Source organism: Erythrolamprus reginae, chromosome 9 (genome assembly GCF_031021105.1).
Source record: "Erythrolamprus reginae isolate rEryReg1 chromosome 9, rEryReg1.hap1, whole genome shotgun sequence".
NCBI classification, from domain to species: Eukaryota; Metazoa; Chordata; class Lepidosauria; order Squamata; family Dipsadidae; genus Erythrolamprus; species Erythrolamprus reginae.
Window position 1 is genome coordinate 22152355 of NC_091958.1, and position 22634 is coordinate 22174988.

Consider the following 22634-nt stretch of genomic DNA (forward strand, 5'->3'; position numbering starts at 1 on the left):
TAGGAGATGAGAACGGGAAGAAAAGAAAGAAGGAAGGGAGAAGAATGATGGTAGGAGATGGAATTGAAAAGAAAGGAAGGAAGTTGGGAATGAGAAGGAAGGAAGGAGGGGAAAGAAAAAGGAAGGAGAAGGAAAGTAGGAGATAAGATTGAGAAGAATAGGAAGGGAATGAGAACCAAGGTAGAATATGGGATTGAGAAGGAAGGAAGGATGGAGATGGGAATGAAAAAAGGGAGGAAAGAAAGAAGGACAAGAAAGAAAGCCTTGTTCTGCAGCCTAGATGGACCGGCCTGCCACTCCTTCTCCCACCGCCTGGCAGCAACGAGGCCGGGCGTCATGGGACATGTAGTCCTCCCTCCGGGCTCCAAAGCCCGGCGACCTGCCTTACCGCTCGCCCCCCTTCCCCTCCTCCTTCCCTCCCTCCTCCAGCCAGCCCGCCAGCCCCTCCATCTCCATCCCGGGGATGGGGAGGCGGGCGAGGCGAACGGAGCCCACAGCGGCGGCAGGAGCGGCACCAGGAGCTGCCCGGGTTTGGCATTGACGTCAGAGCGGCCGCACGTGAGTCGCGGCAGCCAATCCGCGCGGGTCCTGCCAGGCGCTTGCAAGCCTCGCTCTCCCCCCTCCCCCCCTCTTTCTCCTCAGGCTCGGCGACGCCGCCCGCGGCTCCCAGACACGCGTCCGCCCGCCTTCCCGCATCCAGACGTGCAAGCCGAGGACCCGGCCGGGCCTTTCTCACTCCCTCCGCCCAGCCCCTCAGCCTCACGGGATTCAGCCGGCGCCTTTGGTCTGCATGGGGGCTCCGCGCGGGGGCTCCGGGGGCGGCCGGGGTTAGAGAGAGAGAGAGAGACTCCCCTTCTCACCCCGCCCGCCTCTCTCCCCCCTCAGACCGCTCCGCTCACACACCCCCCCCGTGCCTCTCTCCCCCCTCCACCCCGTGAGGGGCCGCCATGGACTGCCCGAGCGGCGGCTGCGGCGGGGGCGACCCCCGGCCGCCGGACGAGAGCAGCAAGCCCCTGCTGGCCGAGCCGCCCGAAGGCCCCCCCAAGCCCGGCGCGGGCCCTTGCCGCCGAGGTGTCCACTGCGGCGGCATGCGCTACAAGCTGCTCCAGGAAGGGGACATCCAGGTGTGCGTCGTGCGGCACCCGCGGACTTTCCTCAGCAAGATCCTCACCTCCAAATTCCTCCGGCGCTGGGAGCCTCATCACCTGGCCCTGGGCGAGCACAGCCTGGCCTCCGCCACGGTAAGTGGGCTGCCACCCACCCGCCTCGAGCTATCATTGTGGTGTATTTTATCTATCTATCTATCTATCTATCTATCTATCTATCTATCTATCTATCTATCTATCTATCTATTTCTATTATCTACCTATTTCTATCATCTATCTATCTCTGTCTATCGAACTATCTATATTTCTATCATCTGTCTAGCTATCTAATCTATCAATTTCTATCTATCTATCTATCTATCTATCTATCTATCTATCTATCTATCTATCTATCTCCAATTTCTATGCCGCCCTTCTCCTGAAACTCAGGGCGTCTTACAACATTTAATTTATTGTATTTCTATGCTCCCTCCCCCCCAAAAAATAAACCTCCAGAAGGACTCTGGGCTGCTTACCGTATTTATTATTTATATTTATATGCCACCCATTCCAATAGGATTTGCAACAGGGTCATAGAAAATACATTTTAAAACGTCAGAAAATATTTTTACAAAAATCTCCAACAACCCTTATTTATTTGTTTTGTTCGTTTGTCGAACGTGTACAAGGTGGCAGGTATTGAGGTGTAAACGTAAAGGTGAGCAAAGGAAGGGCAGATCAATGAGGACAATAGGACAGTAAGACAGGGACAGTATGTTGGGGGTACTTTCTTCCTCTTCCTCCACACACCTTTACCTTGGTTTGCACAGCGAGCTCTTTGAATAGACAGACAGACAGACACACACACACACACACACACACACACACTGGGACTGGCACAAAGGAGCCACCCACAAGGTTGCCCTGGCTCGATGGGGATTGAACCCATTTTGGCTTGGCCCATCATGCCAATCTGTGGTTGGGGGGCGACTTTCCCCACTGCCCCAACCTGTTCAAAGTAGGCTTTGCTTGCCGCTGTTCTCTGTTCTACCTTTTTCTTGCTCTTTGGCCCCTGGGTTTTGAATGTGCTCCTCACACCTGGTCCCAGGATGGGTGGGTATATTGCAAAACCTGGCAGGCATGAAGGATAGGACTTTGTGGTCAAAATAGCTGCTTTTGGATAAAGCCTCCAATAGAAGCTTTAGGCCACTTTTTTTTTTTTTAAGTATTAATTTTTATTGTTCTTAATCCAATTGTCATCTTCTTGTCCTTCCGGCAGTTTGGAATATCTGAGGTTGAAAGGAGAGGAAGAGACAAAAAAAACCCCAAATCCTGTTTGTTAAGGGCTTGGCTTTCCATTATTTAGAATGGCTATTGTAATTGAATTATTCATCATGACACCTCACGATGGAAGATTTTGCTTCCTCTTTCTTCAACGTTCAGAGAGGCCTGATTACTTAGATTTTAATCATTTCCTCCTTTGGAGGTTGAGGTTTCTTTGTTTGTTAATCAGGTTGGCTGGCTCTTAAAATGCTGACTTGTAATTAAAGGAAGAATGAAGAACAAACCAAACCTTGGGACGGAAGGCTTTGTACGCGTGAAGTGAGTGGTTCAAGAAACAACATGCATTTTGTGTTTTCAGTTGGATTCTGAGAGATACACCCTTATGAACGTTGGTCTCGTGCAGACCTGAGCTGAGGTTGATCTTTGTTCCTCTTGCTTTTTTTTTTTGAAGTGAGGGTGAGCAAGCTAAGGATTATGGGGAGAGTTGTAGTCCAGACAGATTATGGGAAGTTGTAGTCAATGCAGTCTGAATAGCAGAAGACTGGAAGAAGCTCCTCCTCCTCCCCCTTGAGATTTGAAATGATTGTATTAAATCTCCTGCAACATCCTTTTCTCAGTTCTAGATTGCAGAAAATGGCAGACAGGTTTGCTCTCTTCCATTTTAGATAACACATCTTGCTGGATTCAGGTTAGGTTGCAGAATAATGTGAATAAAAGTGTTCTTAATGAGACTAAATTCCATCTCGGCTCAAGAACCATGGCTGTTTACTCCTTCTCGTGCATGTAATGACGTTTGGCCTTCTTGCAAAGGCTTTGGCGAGCCAAGCATCTCTTACAGTTCACCATAGCCCTGCAAGGTAGGCTGCCAGGGAGCGGCAAGGCTCAAGAGATTATTCAGTAAGGCGGCAGTGTCAATAGCAGAAGGGTTAATTGCTCTGTTTCCTTGCAGTTTTGCTGTGGTTGCGTAAGCCATCAGTTGTGCCTTCCAAAGCAGCCATTTTCCAGTTGGCTATCTGAAGTTGATCGTTGCCAACCACAGGTGGAGGTTAGCAAGAGTCACCTGTTTTTACAATTACCAGCGACTATTCTGGACTTTGGGCCTTTTGATGGAGGTGTTGCTCTTTTAGATCCTGCATGACTCACCAGCGTCATATAAATAGTGCAAGGACTATGCTCGTTCCTCCTAACCTGTGGCAGACAATTCACCAAGCCAGGTCTTTAGGACTTCTTGTGGCCCCTGGCTCTTCATTTTGTGGCTGTAGTGAGATCAAAGTTGATGTGGCAGATCTCTCCTAGCAGTAAAGCCTGACTGACATCCCTGCATTTATTGCTAAGTAAGGGTATATGGGTTGTAGCCTTCTGTTTTTCTCTTATTTATTATCTCCCATCTCCCTTTCAGTTCCCTTTTCCTGTTCGTTTACAGAGTGTGGCTTTTGCCCGTGATGGGTTTCAGTGACAAGCTTGCATTTGGTTCACATGATTGAGCTGGGAGAGGATTTCTTCATTCTTTGGGTTTTCAAATCAAGCCTCGTCAGAAATGGCCAGCTGAAAAGGCTTCTGGACAGAGCAGTGTAATTAAGGAAAAAGTGAGCCCATTTACCAGGTTCACATCTGGCTTTGGTCCGGGGTGCTATACAAACCCTGGCTGTTGGTTAACCTTTTCGTTGTTGCGTGCCAAAAGCATGTGGACGTGACAGCGTGCGCACATGCCCATATCCATAATGCAGTGTGTGCAACTCCCTCCCACATGTTCCACCTCCCCCTTAACATGCATGCACTCCCCCATGCTCTCTTTCGGGCCTAATAGGCCTCCCTGCAGCCTCCTGGGAGCAAAAACGGCAGCCCTGCAATCCCACCAATTCTCTCACACTCCTGCACATGCGCGACAGATCTGAAAATCAGCTGGCTGGCGGGAGGCACATATTCATGTGTGGTAGACTGAGCTGGGGTGATGGCTTGTGTGTCCGCAGAGCCATCGGTTTATTATCACGGTGTCTGTATGCCATAGGTTCACCATCACAGCACTGGAATATAAATTGAGAGCAAATTCAACTCCCTGCCGGCATTAATCATGTTATCTAGTTTGATAATGAACTGTCTTCAAGGAAACAGCCAAGCTCAGAGAACAAGAGTCCTAGGTCTCTCCATCACAAAATCCTGCTCCCTATTAGCATTGATAATACAGTGTTCCCTCGATTTTTGCGGGGGATGCGTTCCGAGACTGCCCGCGAAAGTTGAATTTCCGCGAAGTAGAGATGCCGAAGTAAATACACTATTTTTGGCTATGAACAGTATCACAAACCTTCCCTTAACACCTTAAACCCCTAAATTGCAATTTTCCATTCCCTTAGCAACCATTTAGATTATTACTCACCATGTTTATTTATGAAAGTTTATTAAAAAAATATTTATTAAAAGCAGACAAAAGTTTGGCGATGACATATGACGTCATTGGGTGGGAAAAACCGTGGTATAGGGGAAAAACCCGCAAAGTATTTTTTAATTAATATTTTTGAAAAACCGTGGTATAGACTTTTCGCGAAGTTCGAACCTGCAAAAATCGAGGGAACACTGTATTACCTAGTTTGGTAGTGAAATATCTGCAAGAAAATAACCAAGTTGAAAGATCCCCAAGGAACCTGGCATCCTGGATGTAAATTGTTTCAACCCCTACTCTCAAAACGATGCTATAGAGCACTGCACACCAAGACAACTAGATACAATAACAGTTTTCCCCCCAAATACCATCACTCTGCTAAACAAATAACCACTGGCAAACTATTCACTAAGGCTGCATTACTATTACTATTAGTCTTCTCATTGTTCCTCACCGATCTCCTCCCACTTATGACTGTAACTTGTTGCTTGTATCCTTACAATTTATATTAATATTGTTTCCTGATTGTTTATTTGTACTCTATGACAATCACTAAGTGTTGTACCGCATGATTCTTGTCTTTTTATGTAGACTGAGAGCATAAGCACCAAAGACAAATTCCTTGCGTGTCCAATCACACTTGGCCAATAAAGAATACTATTCTATTCTCCTCAGAGAGGAGCAGCATACAAATCAAATTAATAATAATAATAATAATAATAATAATAATAATAATAATAATGTTGTTGTTGTTGTTGTTATTATTATTGTTATTATTATATTATATTAAAGGAACCTTCATTCCAGTGATTTATTTGACATGATATATTAACTTAGCCGTAGATCTTTTGTGAATCAAAATTGAAATACTGGGTTGATTCCTTTGTGAAGTTTTATAGCCGTAATTCGATTGGGGATAATGTAAAGCACAATTATTTTTCTGCCATGATTTTCTTTTTAAAAACCCTTGTGGAACAATGGAACAATGATATCCCCTAGATTGGACTCGGATTGCAGTGTGTGTGTGTGTGCGTGCGCGCGCACGCGTGTATGTGTGTGTGTCCCAGGGTTTGTTCTAACCCCAGTGTGATTATTTTACTTGAACTGGTTGTGGGGAGGGGGGGGGTCATCTTACCTGCAAACCCAGGCGAATCACATGAGAGCTTAATGCAATCTGTGACCCGGCTATTGTATACTGTTGATCAAGGGGAAAGGAAAGAAAAGCCGGCCATCAGCTAATCCAATGTATTACAGTACTTGCTAAAAAGTCCCCCCCCCTGCAAAAAAAGAAAAGAAAAGAAAAGAAAGGTCTTTGTACTTCTACTCCATTTTTCAGTGTCCAAAAGGTCTTTTATATTTCTTTGTGAGCTTTCTGCCCCTTTCAGTCCCTCTCCCCCTTCTTCCAGATGCCCTCCCCACCCCCCTGCCCTCTAGTTCCCTGGGGATTTTAATGGGAATCAGGGAAGTGGCAGAATCCTGGCAAACAGGAGATCTTCAATCTTCCGCTGACACCTGAGGTCTCTCCCCCCACCTCCTAAAATGAAACACCACTCCACCCCCTGGGAATTCCTTTGTAATCCTTTCCTCTTTGAAAGATGATCCCTGGCAAATTCTTCATGGAATTGGATGGGAGTAGTAGGGTTGCACCGTATTCCCCCCCCCCCCCCCTGCATAGCATTAATCCAAAGGGTTGGTCATTTGCTAGATCAGTGATGGTGAATCTTTTTTGGTTTCCTGTTTTCTTGTTGGACTGTTTTTCATCATTCTGAGGCTTCAGGAGTCCAGAGGCTTCAGCAAGGCCCCTGAATATGCAGGGGGGCGGGCAGCACGTGGTGGTGGTGGTGTTGTGCACATGTGCAGGGGGCAGTGTGTGGCGTTGTGTGCATGCACATGGGGAGGACACGGGTGTGGGCACCTGTGCGCAGGCTAGCGTGCACACACACACCCTTTTCACATATGAGCCAAAAAGGTTCACCATCACTGGTACAGTATATCCTTTTGCTGTGGTCGTTAAGCAAACAACCGTGGACATTAAGCAAACATACAGGTTGTTAAGTGAACTTGTTGTTTCCAATGGAATTCTCCAATTATTTTGCTGGAAACTGGAAGTAAATGCTGGCAATCAGGTCTCACAGTTGCAGGATGTTGCAAATGGCTGTAAATTCGAGATGGTTGCCAAGAAATGCCATTATGTGACACATGTCATTACATTCGTTAAATAGCTCTGGGGACATCCATTGTAACGTTGAATTGTGTCTCTTAAGTGAGGACTACCTGTAATAGTTTCACTGACGAGGCTAACTAATTAAACTTTCCATCTTTTGCTTGGGAAAAGAAACATAGAAGAACCTTTCTCTCGCCCTGTGGGTCCTTTGCCTTTGAGCTTGATCTGTGTGGCAGGTCTGAAGGAGGCAGGAGATGAGAGTAGGAAGCTCCTTCTCTTCTGAAGGTTCAACTGCTTTGCTATTGCAGGTAACTCTGCTGATTGCCAGCAGTTCGATCCTGACCAGCTCAAGGTTGACTCAGCCTTCCATTTTTCTGAGGTCGGTAAAATTTAAAATAAGGACCCAGATTGTTAGGGGCTATATGCCAACTCTGTAAACCGCTTAGAGAGGGCTATTAAAACACCGTAAAGCAATTTATAAGTCCAAGCGCTATTGCTTTTACCCTTGCTTCTATCCATCCATCCATCCTTGATGTCATGTTGCAGGCTAATTCTGCCAACTGCCAGCAGTTCAATTCTCATTGGTTCAAGGTTGACTCATTCTGCTGAGGTTGGTAAAATAAGTACCCAGATTTGGGGGCAATATGCTGATTCTGTAAACCACTTAGAGAGGGCTGTAAAAGCACTGAATGGTATATAAGTCTAAGTGCTATAACTATGACTAAGGGACTTTGGATGGTTTACAAACAAGATAATAAAATAATATAAACATGAATTAAAGTCCTGTTGCTTAAAAGAAGAAAGTGGGATAGAAGCGTTTTCAAGAAGTTCCTAAAGACTCAGAGTTGATAGAACGGGTGACTTATGAACTGGAACCTTTTAAAGAAGATTGGTAGAGTTGGGGAAATAGATTTACTGTAGCTAACGGGGAAACAAATATTAAGCCACATTGCATTTCAACCAGTGAGGAGGTTGTTTTGAACTACAAATGCTGTGGAGATATCTGCCACAGAGGCTTATGATTTGGGCAACAAGATCCAATTGTTGGGAAAGATCTCAAATCTCAAAGATCTGAAATTTTAGAAAAGCTACATTGGCACTGTCCCCTGCAACCAGGTGCAAAGAGAGTGTAAGTTCTGCCACCGGTGTGAAAACATCAGCCTTTCTTCAGCACAAAAACAATTTAGTTTTAATTCAATCCTCAGCCAAAAAGGAAGTTAAAAACATAATGTAATGTTGGCATTGGAGAAAAAAACAGTAACATATTTAATAAATCCTTAACTGTAGGAGAAGAGCAGGTTGAGCCTGGGGGCGGTGTCAAGAGAGGAAGCAGCCTAGAGTCCTTAAGTTCCCACAGTCTTAAGTCTAACCCTTCTTGAATTCCGTTGAACCTTATCTAGCTCTAGATTCTTTTACATAGGCATGAGCCATTAATCATTTGTACTGGAACTTAATGCATAGGTCTGATTCTTTCTGCTTGATACTAAATCATTGGTTTGTTTACTACAATCCTTGTTTTATAGCCATAGATTTTTTAAAAAATCTGGCTATTACCCAATTTTAGAATTTTCATTTGCAAGTGAAATTTTCAGGAGTATCTTTTCTCTGGTTTGTATGTTAAAATAGGCCAGAGAGTGCCAAAACTAACATGTGCCCCATTTTCCCTTTAAAGCAGGGGTTTCCAACCTTGGCAACTTTAAGACCTGCGGACATCAATTCTATAATTGAGAAACACTGAATCTCACCTACCTACCTATCGCCTGAATGTCTGTTTCAGTTACCTATTGGACTGTTTACTTTTTTAACATTTTTTTAAAATTTCCAATTAAAAACAAACTCAGGGAAAGAAAGGCGACATTTTGGCAGGGGTCTATGGGAAATGTGCTTGGATTTGCCCATCGCATTAAATCAAGATTCATGAATAAGTTACCAGTTATTTATTTATTTATTTGATTGGTATGCCGCCCCTTTCCGTAGAAAGCATGAAGTTGAAAATCAGGGATTACTTGAAGAGAAGGGCTGAGCTCCCTCAACACCTTTAATCCAAAACCAAGCAGATCACATGATAGCTCAGAAAAAAAGAAAAATGTTTGCAAATATCAGATACAGGCATTTGTTTATTTGATGCAGCTAATTTTGGTTAACATCGAAGCTACAGATTTTGATTGGCTGAGGATTCTGACAGATACAAATACCATGTGCAGTTGGGTGTGTCTTATACTCCGGATATAGCTTTTCCAGCCCTTGCTAGGTGCTAACAATCTTCCCAGCTTCCTACTCCCTCCAAAAAATGTTTTTTCCTGCCCTGAGTCTTTGCAGGCTTGTTTTCATTCCTACTCCCTCTGAAAAAAGCTTTTTCAGCCCTAACGCAGTGCTAATTATCTTCCTTGCAGCATTATTTTTTATTCCTACTCCCTCCGAAGCAGTTTTTCCAGCCCTAAGTCTTTACAGGCTTGTTTTTAGTCCTACTCCCTCTGAAAAAGCCCTAACCAGGGGATACTGAACTGAAACTGAACAGACTAAGGACGCTAGCCAGATAAATACCTAGTAGGTAGATTTTTTTCCTATTTTCCTCCCCCAAAACTAAGGTGCATTTTCTACTCTGGTGCGCCTTATACTTGAAAAATACGGTAGCTAGCGCATAAATGATCATAACATAACAAGCTCCCCTGTTGTCATGCTGTTTTTTCCCCACCTCATTGTCAGAAGCATTTTTGCAGTGTGCATGTAGTTTTCCATTGTGCAGGATTTCATACTTAAAGAGTAACCTCATTTTTATCCTCGAGGCTGTATGCATATGGGTTTTACCGCTCAATTTCCCCAAAGAATAATTTTAATATTTACAAACTTTCATCTTTGAATAAGTGCTTGCTCAGGGACATAATCTATTTTGCCTCCTGGGCTTGCTAGTTTTATAAAACAAACGGCAAAGGAGTCTAAATATTTGTTTGTTTCTGAAACTTATGTGCAAAAACACCTGAACATGTCAGTCTGTTAAAAACTAAGCTATACCAGTATTAAATAAAATCCTTTTAGGTTTGTTACTATTATAATGCTCTCTGATCTTTTCAGGACAGTTGAGTTTCTGTAAGAAATTATTCTGCAATTGTGAATAATTTACCTTTGGAGAAAGATTTTTTTCCTGTAGCTAAGGCATTTATTTTTCATTATATATATATATAAAAAAACCACTGTCTTTGATTTAAAGTAGCAACAAATGGGACAATATCCTAGCCCTCATTATTGTAGAAGTAAAGAACCTAGAAATTTGCACTGTGCTTCTAATTTCATAAAAAGCCAGGTCAGACTTTAGAAATTCCTCTTTTCAATTGAAAGCATTTTTTGTTTGTTTGTTTGTTTGTTTCTTTTAGAGAATTTTTCAAAAAAAAACCCTCTGTCCTCATTTGCTAGCTCATTTACTAGATAGACATATCCTGATGAATAAATGCAAAATACAAAATTGAAATGAGACAAACCTTAACCAAAACATTTGATGCGTATGCTGATATTTTCTTTTTCTCTCTCTCAATGCTTTATATTCAGCTGGAGCTGTGGCTTGTGGTTAGGAATTCATGTTACAATGTTTTGTTGGCATTTCAGTAAATTATAACAATCAGAAGATACGATGAAGTACAACCATAAGTATAACAGCGCTAATATAATCAGAAAGGAACATACAGAATAGTAGTTACTGTAAATGAGTGACAGGTTGTTTTTTTAAAGTCTGCTTCAGTTCCTGTAACAGTAAAGTGATAATATCATCATTTATATGGCTATTTATATGCTTGATTTTGATCTTCACATTTTTTCTTTTTGTAATATTATTCTTGCTTTATTACTAAGTGTTCTGTCTGGGTGCCCCCAGACTTCAACACCAACTGGAAAAAGCAGCCAGACACGCTGGTAAAAGCAAAAGCACTTTATAGTTTGAAAAATAAACACAGAGAAAAACCTGTTCTTCCCAACAGGCAGGCTATGAGACTTCACAGCAGAGTCCTGATGGCCAGACAATACAGCAGACTTCTTGCTGGCACACCCACCACTGTAGAGAATAAGACCCACACTTTTTCCCCCCAAGGTTTCAGTATTCAAAGTCACAAACCAGAATTCCAAGACGCCAAAGATCACAGCCAGGTCCCAGGACTCCCAAAGATAATACTCCACAAGCCAGGAAGGGTGGGTCTGCCTTTTCAGCCTTTCCAGAGAGCACCACACCCAAACCCAGCTGTTGCCTCTTTAGTGCTGAAAGTACCTGGCTAATTGTCCCCTTCGTTGTGTTGCTCTTCTCTGCCGGAGATCGATTATTGCTTGTGCATTTTCATCTAAGGAATCCAGGCTGCTTGCTGGGGAGAGCTCCCTCTCAGGGGACTCTGGCTGTCCTCCCTCTCCCTCAGCCTGAGATTCCTCCTCCCCGTCTGCCTAAACCTCCTGTTCCTCATCCTCCCCCTCTGAGCAGGAAGCCGGCAGAGGATCAGCCGTTCCCTGAGGGGCCTCAGACCGAATCACAACACTAAGTATCTTTGCTGCTGATTTAGGAGTAGAGTGAGAACCCTGAACCAGACAGATTTATTTCTGATCCAGCAAAAACTTGTGGGCCATCCATTCTTGAAGTGACAAGCAAAACCAAAATCTTAGGAAATTAGAGGGGTTTTTTCCTCAAATCAAAATGAAAGCTGTGCATTTGTTTGTGTTTTGTTTCTCAAAGACCCCCCCCTTCTATTCAGCCCATGAAATTCCTGAAGTAAACATTGTAGGGGTTTGAGCACAGCTACATATAGCATGTTTTAAGTCCATTAATTGAGTAGATTAACCTTAATGTGGTAATATGATGGAAACTTGTTCCCATATATTATTTATATTATTTTCCCACTGAATCATTCAAGAAGCTGTTTGGAAATTTCAGATAACAGCGTTTTGTAGGGTACATTTCATTGTTTCTGGAATTCTGGAGGCGTCATCCTGTTTTTATATTTGTTTATAATATAAAAACATTGCAAAATATTTATTAAATGTGTTTGATTATCAAAGCAATAAGAAATAGTACACTAATCATGTTTCTGAACTTCATAACTAGTAGGAAAATATGAGAGATCAGCTGACCTAGGGGAAATGAGTGATTCTAGCTTGACAGTTCTGTGACACAACAACATACGGGCTTGGTTTATAGAGGCAAAGATATAAAAATGATGCTGTTGCATCCCATTCTGTAGAAATAACCAAAGGAAATTCTTTGCTTATGAGCTAAAGTTACAGAACTTGATTTGGGATGAGGAAAACAACTGTAAGGTTGTGAGACTTTTTGTGTTTCTTAACTTGGCCATTGTATCTGTTCATTAAAACCAGTGTTTCCCAACCTTGGCCAGTTGAAGATATCTGGACTTCAACTCCCAGAATTCCCCAGCCAGCATTCGCTGGCTGGGGAATTCTGGGAGTTGAAGTCCAAATATCTTCAACTGGCCAAGGTTGGGAAATACTGATTAAAACATCAGTGTGGAATACTTTAGAAGCCATACTTCAGAACACTGAATGCCAGCAGAGGTTGTGAGAGCCCCACACTTGCAACCTTCAAGGGGAGATTGGACCGCCCTCTGTCTCAAATGGTGTAGGAACTCCTGCTTGGGTGGGAGGTTGGACTAGATGACCTACAAGGTCCCTTCCAATTCTAATAATAAATCTAAATCTAAATGAGACGTGATGGTTCACGTATTGATGATTTTTGCCCTGTCTTATTTTTTCTTCCTTTTCCCTGAAGATGCTAATTCTGTAAAACAGCTTGGAGAGGGCTGTAAAAGGACTGTGAAGTAATGTATAAGTGCTATTGTTATTACAAATTAAGACCAACACCAGCCCCTTTCTGTGACATCCCCTTGAAGAAAAGAAATAAACTGAACCCAATTTGTAAAGTCTGCTAGTCTCCATTTCCTCCATTTACTGTCTTTTGCAGAGGATTGAAGAACATTATTCTCTTTTGCTAAGTTCTCATTAACCCTGCTTGCGTAATGACTACACAGGACAGGACATAATAGTACAGTCCCTAGGTTATCTATTAAGCTCCCCCAAGGAAGTTAAAAGGGAACACGATTTCATTATTTCTTAGTTTCTCTTTTGCAGCTGAGAAGATGAAGTTGGGAAATGGTTTATATTATAATTGAAAGGGAGTCTTCAGTTTTTGGTGGTATTTTTTTTTAAATTCAGGTTTTATTGTTGGAACATAGGGTGCCACAGAGATCGAGATGATTTCACAAAACAAGGTGGAACATCTATAAATCTAGTTTTACTGTCTGACTGGAGAAGATAAAAGAATAATTACAAACTGTAAAAGTAGGCCACTAGGGATCCCTTTCTTAGAAGCTAAAAGAATACAAATTTTCTGAATATTTAGGCTACCCTTCCTTCCTTCCTTCCTTCCTTCCTTCCTTCCTTCCTTCCTTCCTTCCTTCCTTCTTTTCAATCAGTCTAAAGCAGGGGTCTCCAACCTTGACAATTTTAAGCCTGGTGGTCTTCAACTCCCAGAATTCCCCAGCCAGTTTTAAGGAACAAAAAAAGGGAGGGGGGAGGAAATGTCATATAAAACTTAACTGTTTGTTTTCAACTTCCTCACAGTTATGTTCTGACTGACTTGGTGGTCTTGGTAAATTCTACGCTTAGAATTTGTTATGTGAAACTTAAAAAAAAACACCCTAAAATCACAGCAAATCGAAGAAGGGATTACTTTTAAGGCTCTGGTATTTTTTATTTTTTGGATGTGTGTGCGCGATTTCTATCTTTTATCCCTTATGGTAAACTATAATTAGGGCCCTAGCAAAAGACTTAATGATGAATGTTCCACCAGGCTTAAAGTTGCCAAGGTTGGAGATCCTGGTCTAAGGGCTTAACAATGAATCCCTTGGGGAAAATAAAAATAAAAATAATGAAGCTCGTTTTCAACAACTTGTTTCTGTTTGCAACACAGGTTTTTGGTTATACACATCCATCTGCCTACCTCACAGGGTTAACGTCTAAGGAATTAAAAATAAAATAAGGGGAACTCTGCATGTAAGCTAACTTCAGCTGCTGGAAGGCAGAACTGTAACAGATAAAATAAATACAGTTTATTTTCTTAAAACTGACTTCCAAAACTACAGTTGGCTTGCCTTGATTAAAGACGTCCTAAGGTTGGAAATCTGAACATTCATCATTAGTCTTTTGCCTGGGGCCTAATTATAGTTTACCGTAAAGGATAAAAGATAGAAAGTGCAAACAAAAAATGGGTTTTCTTTAAAAAAAAAAAAGCACGAAGCAAGTTGCAAGACCACCAAGCCAGTCAGGGCATAACTGGGGAAGTTGAAAACCAACAGCTCAGTTTGGCATGACATTTTTTTCTTCTTCTTTGCTTTTTGTTCCTGATTAGAAAAGAGGAAGGAAAGATTCGATACTGATGAAAAAAATGGAACTTGTCATTGATAAGATTTTTCTGGGTGCTCATGTGATGTGATGTGGTTAGAACAAGATCCGTCTTCAAAGCCCACGGCAACTTAAGATCTTGAAGGCTGCTTCTGACTCAGTCTTTGCTGATCAAAGGGTTGATTAAGGGTGGAAGGGTGGTCCAAACAGCAGCTTCGATGAGCAGTTAGATTCTTTCCATCTGGATGCTTTTTACTTGTTTCACAAGAAGCAATGGGTGGAAATGAATCAATTGCCAGTCCAGATTTTGGTATATCTCTTCGAATCTCACCAGGCTCAAGGTTGACTCAGTCTTCTATGCTTCCGAGGTTGGTAAAATCAGGGCTGTAAAGTGCTATGAAGCAGTATATAAGTTTAAGTGCTATTGCTATTTTCCTTCCTTCCTTCCTTTTCCCTTCCCTCCATCCTATCCATCCATCCATGAATGATGCATAGTGGGTAAGAAAGCAATGTTTCAGGCTGACTCTGTCCACTGCTAGGAGTTCAATTCTGACTGGCTCAGGGTTGACTCAGCCTTCCAATCTTCCGAGGTCAATAAAATGAGGACTCAGATTGTTGGGGGCAATAGGCTGACTGTAAGCTGCTTAAGAGAGGGCTGTAAAGTACTATGAAGCAGTATATAAGTTTAAGTCTATTGCTATTTTCTTTCCTTCCTTCCTTCTTCCTTTCCATCCATCCATGAATGATGTGCAATGGTTAAGAAGGCAATGTTGCAGGCTGACTCTATCCACTGCTAGGAGTTCAATCCTGACTGGCTCCAGGTTGACTCCTCCTTCCATCCTTCCAAGGTGGGTAAAATGAGAAGTGTAAAGCACTGTGAAGCGGTATATAAGTCCTATTGCTCTTAGTCTGAAGAATGAGCATTTTGGAGGCAACGGAGAAAGTCACATCCGTGTTTTAAGCAAATGCTGCTATCTACAGGCAGTTCTCAACTTATGACTCCAATCGAGCCCCAAAGTTATGTCGCTAAGTGAGAAATCTGTTAGGCAAGTTTTGTCCCATTATCTCGTTGCGATTGTTTAAGTGAATCATTGCAGTTTTTAAGCTAGAGGTCTATCTACCTTCCCCGTTGCTTGTCCGATGGTCGCAAAAGGTGATGACATGCAAAAGGACACTGCAACCGTCATAAATATGAGTTGCCAATCGGGTGAATTTTGATCATGTGACCATGGGGATGCTGCAACAGTCATAAGTGTGAAAAATGGTCACAAGTCGCTTTTCCCCCCAACTTTGAATGGTCACTAAATTAACTGTTGTAAATTGGGGACTGCCTGTGTACACAAAAGGTCCTGTGGTGTAACTAAGACATTCAATTCAATTCAATCTATTAGACTTGTATGCCGCCCCTCTCCAAGGACTCGGGGCGGCTTACAACATATAAAAGAGAAAACAATACAGTACAGTAACCTAAATCCAATTAATTTAAAACTAAATAATCTAATCTATAATCCCCAGTCTATATATCTAGAGGAGATCATTTTTAAATACCCTACTCTTCTGCGACTCCTGCCAAACAGCTGACTCGACTCCACATCGGTCTTTCCAAAAAGCTGGCTTGTCGTCTTCAAATTATCAGACAATGTACTTCCTTGGTGCCTGCAACCAGGAGGAGCTCCACCCTAGATACACACACCCCTGTTTGTAATGTCTGCAAGCTCCAGTGTAAACACATGGTGGTTATTTGTGGTCTATGATTCTCAACGTAAAGAACATCCTGTTGGACCAGACTAAGGCCCATGCCAGCATTGCGTTTCCCACAATGGCCAACCAGTTGCCTCTGGGATGGTCGCCAGTCGCAGGTGTTGACGTGTCCTTCTTCCGTTAGCAAAGGTACCTGTGAGCACGTTGTTCGAACTCTGGAGCTTACCTTGAGTATTTAGGACTAATTACCCTTAATAGAATATTCCTCCATAAAATTATCCTTTCCGTTTGTTGTTTTTTTCTTGTATATTTTTAAATTCGTTTTCTCTTTGACACACATGTGCTTAATGAACAAGGTACCATCTGGCTCAGTTCATTTACATATTAATAGTGATCAAGTTCCTAATTTCCACCTCTTTTTATCCAGCTATTGATAAAACAAGTCCCAAGTTGGAAAATATTGTGTCTTTTTTCTTTTTCTTTTATCCTTGGTGTTAATCTGACCAATATTTTTTTTAGTTTGCTTGCAGCTTATAATAAGTAAAATAATAAATATTAACACTAAAATTCCATTGGGGCCCAGATCAGAGCGTTAAGGGGGGGGCGTGAAATGTTTACTTCTTCTTGGGGGGGTGTAACAGACAATAATTGAGAAGAATAATTGGATCGAAACATGGAATTTTTTGGGTACAGTTGAAGTGGGTGTGATTTTAAATGACTCTCGAAAATGAATGTTTTTGCTGAAGTCTGGGCTTCTGGCTTGGTCCAAAGGCTCAACTTTATCTGCCAGTTCTCCTTCCAGCTGGACACAATATTGCAAGAGGGCTGGCAAAGGGGGAAGGGAAGCCGAAGGATTTTCCCTGCGTCACTGAATTAAAAAGCTGCTTTGCATGATTTCGGTGCCAGGCTCATGTTCATGAATCTTTTAAGAGCGAGGCAGGAACAGCTGGGCACTCGGTCACTTCAGCTGACTGAGATACTCAGCTGTGAAAGGAAAACTCTTTGCGCGTCTCAGCAAGCCAGGAATTGTTTCCTGAAAATAAGACTCCGCTTGGGGCAGCGTGCCAACCTTTTGAGTTCCCGTGGAAGGGTGGAGAGGTGGCACACAAACCGTGGGTGCCCACTGCATTTTGGCAGATGTCATGTGCCTGGGATGAATTCACAGTGTGGATGAAAGCAGAAGAAGATATAGATAACAATGTGGATAGATTGTATAGATAACAATGAGTGAGAAAAGAGTAATTTAGTATAGAAGAACATTCTGACAGACAAGGGTGCAATGAATTAATTATAGCACAAAGTATTTAGTAATGATAAATTGAAGAGGAAATATAAAAGAATTACATGAGACCAAATATGAAATGTAAGTGTGCTAAATAATATGAATAACTGCATACATTTGATAAAAAATAACTAAGATTTGGATAGCCAAGAGAGAAATAAGATAGTTCTCTCTTTTTTAAATGGTGTTGTTTCTGTTACTTGCTTTTGTTTTGTGGGGGGGGGTCTCCTTTTGTTAACTTGTTTGCTTGTTATTACTATCACTATCATGATTATATATATTGTAACTTATTTAACTTAGTTATGCATGTAACTTTTTTTAAAATAATGAAAATTAAAAATATTTTTAAATTATTTAAAAAAAAAAGAAAGAAAGCAGGAGAAGCCACTTTTTTCTAAGTATGTGTAGCTGCACCCTGGTGTGTTAAGCTTGCTCAGGTGCTTTGGATTGAGTTCTTAAAATCGTGGTGTGGACTCTGCCGAAGCCAAAACATTGCATAGCTCTTCAAAGCAGCCCTGTCTTTTTCTGGGGTTGTGTAACAACCGTGAAGGGCAAGGGATTGGGATTGCCCTGGTGGCACAGTGTTTAAAATGTAGTGTTGCAGACAAGTTCTGCCCACAGCCTAGTGTTCGATCCTGACTGGGCTCAAGATTGACTCAGCCTTCTATCCTTCCATGGTCGGTAAAATGAGGATCCAGATTGTTGTAGGCAATATCCTGATGTTGTAAACCACCCAGAAAGTGCTGTACATTTTGGATGAGATTCCAAAAATAACGCTTCAAAATATAAAGAGAGCCCTGGTCAGTAACTCTTTAAAGCAGCGGTGTCTTTATGTGCAACAGCATTTAGGCTTATATACCGCCCCATTCTATATGACTTTACTTGTGGAGCTAGGCTGGAGATTGAAACAGTAGAAATAGGCACATTTATTCGATATCTGAATCTGGTTTGGATTAAGGCTGAAAGACAACAGAAAAGCCTTTACATATGGTGCTTGCCTCATAATGCTATTCATCAACCATCTAAATCAGAGGTCTTCAAACGTGGCAACTTTTAAGACTTGTGGACTTTAATTCCCAGAATTCTCCAGCCAGCATAGCTGGCTGGAGAATTCTGAGAGTTGAAGTCCACAAGTCTTAAAGTTGCCATGTTTGAAGACCTCTGATCTAAGTCATGCTTTTGTGTTTAAGTCTGATATGTCTCAGTTTGCTTCCCAGCAAGCAAATGGAAGTGCTTTTGTTTTGGTACAATTACGTGGCTGAAATATCCTGCCCTTTTTCTCTTTCGTTTGTTTGGATTGTACAACCGAATCTTTATTGTTTGCTTTTCTGCTTTAGATGCAAGTGTCCCCTGTTCTGAAAAACGGTGTGAACGTTTTCTGTGTGGTTACCAAAGCCTGGTGTGTACTACAGGAATGCAAAACAAAGCCTACATTGAAAGAAGGAACAACCCATTCAGCTACTTCTTTAGGAAGTAGGTTTTGGAAAATCTAAAAACTAATCTCACACGATACTGTAAACAATCCTTGAACGAACTCGAGGATTGAGGTGACCCAGTACGTTCCCTGCTTAAATATATACTCAGGAATATATTGTTAATTTTTCAAACCGTTCTATCTCATGCTGATTTTGCCCGTTCTACAGGGGAAAATATATCCATTTGCTCCTGCAAATGAATTTAAGTTTATACCTAAAGAAATAGATCTGAGCTATTTTGATCATACACTACAGATAAAACTGGACGTCAGACCTGTAGGATTTATTCTTGGAAATGCTACATACGTTTCCCCGAGTTTGACATCTTCCGACTCCCAAATCCATAGAGGCAGTTCCTTTCTTGGGTCCAATGAAGGCTACAAAAAGCTTTGCGGATATTTTGCGAACTTTCCGATGGCCTAAAAAGGATGACCAGTCTTGAAATTGTTGAATCTGCCAGCTGGCTAGTCAACAAGACTTGAGTATTTATTTAGCGTAGGCCATAAAAGCACACAGACAACGGTAATAAAATGATACACAAGGAGCACTTTGTTGCTTGTATGCACACTGAGAGTTTATGCACTGGAGACAAATTCCTTGTGTGTCCAACACACTTGGCCAATAAAGAAAAAAGAAAGACAAATTCTAAAGGAATTATTTATAAGTTATAGCAGCAACTTGAAGATATCTGGACTTCAACTCCCAGAATTCCCCAGCCAGCATTTGCTGGCTGGGGAATTCTGGGAGTTGAAGTCCAAATATCTTCAAGTTGCCAAGGTTGGGAAACACTGAGTATAGGCTACATTTTAGAATCCGTTGACTCATAAGAATAGAATAAGTGTTCTGTCTACAGTGGCCAGAGTTATGACAAGAGGGGCGGCCCAAAAAAAATTGAAGCCCAACCCTGATTCAAATTATTACACTGTGCAGTGGTATTTTATTTGGCAATCCTTTCTCATGCCATTTCGCAGCTTTCAGTACACCCCGCCAGCCGTAAGGAGCGAACTGTAGACGGGATTGACCATGTTTAAAGTTAACCACCCTAAAGATTTTATTTCACGGACGGATTGCCGAACACAAGACGATTCAACGTTCTGATTTTTTTTTCTATCTGTAATTCATTTATTTATATTTTTGCATTCAAAAATTTAAAAGTCCCGCAACCATCCCCAAAACGCTACCGTGAAAGTCACTGAAATGTGATAGATTTTACCTCTGTGTTTTATTGTCTCCTACGAGACCTTCTTCAGATGTGCTAATCGAGTTATGATTCACAAGCTATTTATGGCCCCAACCTTTAGCAATAGTTCAGCAGCAAGTTGGTTTCCTTCAAGAGATCCTGGGAAAAAAACGTTTCTCTGCCCCCCACCTCCTCCCTACCCTTCCCAAGCCTGGCCACAGAGTCTGTGAAGGTAGCAGGGGGGGATCTTTGAGTGTCAAGCCAAGGGTTTGGTTGCAACCGCTGTTTGGAGCAGGGGTCCCCAACCCTGGCAACTTGTGGACTTCAACCCCCAGAATTCAACTCTGGAGTTGAAGGCACACAAGTGGCCAAGGTTGGAGACCCCTAGTTTCAAGCGTCCTCTGCGAAGTGAGTTATGAAGATCTATGATTCACCAGACTTACTTGTGAGGATTAAACACCAGATGGGTGTGCAGGCACCAGCAGGCACTCATCTGTAACGCTTGCCACATTCCTGTTCTGTTTCTGATGACGTGCTTAACCACCACACCAAATCTCTGGCTGGAAGGGCAAGTAACCTAGATAAGTCACCCACAACCTTTGAAGGCACCATCTTTGTTTTAGAAGGGAGGGTTCAGCCTGACCTAGATAGTTCACATATGGGTCACAATACAGCGTAAAGTTGCTCATTAGGTGTGGAATATAATATAAACCATAATTCACACATCATCTGCTAACATGAAAGAAGTCTGCTTAAAACAGCCGGAAGTCAACAAAGGCCAAAATGAGAGGTCATCAAACTTGGCAACTTTAAGACCTGGACTTCAACTCCCAGAATTCTCCAGCCAGCGTAGCTGATTCGACAGATCCAGGTGTTGAAGTCTGCAAGTCTTAAAACAGTGTTTCCCAATCTTGGCAACTTGAAGATATCTGGACTTCAACTTCCAGAATTCCCCAGCCAGCAAATGCTGGCTGGGGAATTCTGGGAGTTGAAGTCCAGATATCTTCAAGTTGCCAAGGTTGGGAAACACTGTCTTAAAAGAAGCTTCCTGGTGCCGGAGTGCAAAAAACAGCACAGTGAGCAAACCAGAAGCCCATTTGCCAGTCGGGCTGTTTTTTTGCACTTCGGGGCTTCAAGGAGGCTTCTCTGAAGTCTCTGGAGGGTGAAACAGCCTCCCCCAAGGCCAAAAATCAGCTGGCATAGAGCAAGGTACCACCTATACCAGTGATGGCAAACCTATGGCCTTATGTGACCTCTGATATGGCTCTGCATGCCACCTGTGATGAAGTGGACAAGGCCATTGGAGCTGTGAGTTCCGCCACCTGCTTCCTGGATCTGTGTCCCTCCTGGCTGGTCTCGGCCAGCAGGGAGATGACATGGAGCTGGGTCCAGGAGATTGTCAACGCTTCCTTGGGGAGGGGGTCCTTTCCGGCTCCATACAAGGAAGTACTTGTGTGCCCCCTCCTCAAGAAGCCTTCCCTGGACCCAGCCATTCTTAACAACTATCGTCCAGTCTCCAACCTTCCCTTTATGGGGAAGGTTGTTGAGAAGGTGGTGGTGCTCCAGCTCCAGCGGTTCTTGGAAGAAGCCAATTATCTAGGCCTTCAACAGTCGGGTTTCAGGCCTGGTTACAGCACGGAAACTGCTTTGGTCGCATTGATGGATGATCTCTGGCGGGCCCGGGACAGGGGTTTATCCTCTGTCCTGGTGCTTCTTGACCTCTCAGCAGCTTTCGATACCATCGACCATGGTATCCTTCTGCGCCAGCTGGTGGGGTTGGGAGTGGGAGGCACTGTCCTTCAGTGGTTCTCCTCCTACCACCTCTCCGGTCGGTCGCAGTCGGTGTTAGTGGGGGGTCAGAGGTCGACCTCTAGGTCTCTCCCTTGTGGGGTGTCTCAGGGGCCGGTCCCCCCCCCTGCTATTTAATATCTACATGAAACTGCTGGGTGAGATCATCCAAGGGCATGGGGTGAGGTATCATCAGTACGCCAATGATACCCAGTTGTACATCTCCACCCCATGTCCAGTCAACGAAGCAGTGGAAGTGATGTGCTGGTGCCTGGAGGCTGTTAGGGTCTGGATGGGTATCAACAGACTCACACTCAACCCTGATAAGACGGAGTGGCTGTGGGTTTTGCCTCCCAAGGACAATTCTATCTTTCTGTCCATCACCCTGGGGGGGGGGGGGAATTATTGACCCCCTCAGAGAGGGTCCACAACTTGGGCGTCCTCCTCGACTCATAGCTCACATTAGAGAAACATCTTTCAGCTGTGGTGAGGGGGGCGTTTGCCCAGGTTTGCCTGGTGCACCAGTTGCGGCCCTACTTGGACTGGGGATCACTGCTCACAGTCACTCATGCCCTCATCACCTTGAGGTTCGACTACTGTAACACTCTCTATATGGGGCTACCTTTGAAGAGTGTTCGGAAACTTCAGATCGTGCAGAATGCAGCTGCGAGAGCAATCATGGGCTTCCCTAGGTATGCCCATGTTACACCAACACTCCTCATTCTGCATTGGTTGCCGATCAGTTTCCGGTCACAATTCAAAGTGTTGGTTATGACCTATAAAGCCCTTCATGGCACCGGACCAGAATATCTGTGAGACCGCCTTCTGCCGCACGAATCCCAGCGGCCGGTTAGGTCCCACAGAGTTGGCCTTCTCCGGGTCCCGTCGACTAAACAATGTCGGCTGGTGGGACCC

At 43.1% G+C, this 22634-nt stretch overlaps 1 protein-coding gene across 1 annotated transcript in view; it reads left to right on the forward strand.

Moving 5' to 3' along the window:
* Positions 1–627: 627 nt before the first annotated feature.
* The window catches only part of CMIP (c-Maf inducing protein), a 206665-nt gene continuing 184658 nt past the window's right edge, over positions 628–22634 (forward strand). The window contains exon 1 of the mRNA XM_070760446.1: positions 628–1241. Within this exon, the coding sequence (XP_070616547.1) occupies positions 948–1241 (294 nt within the window). The 5' untranslated portion in view covers positions 628–947. The remainder of the gene's footprint in view (positions 1242–22634) is intronic.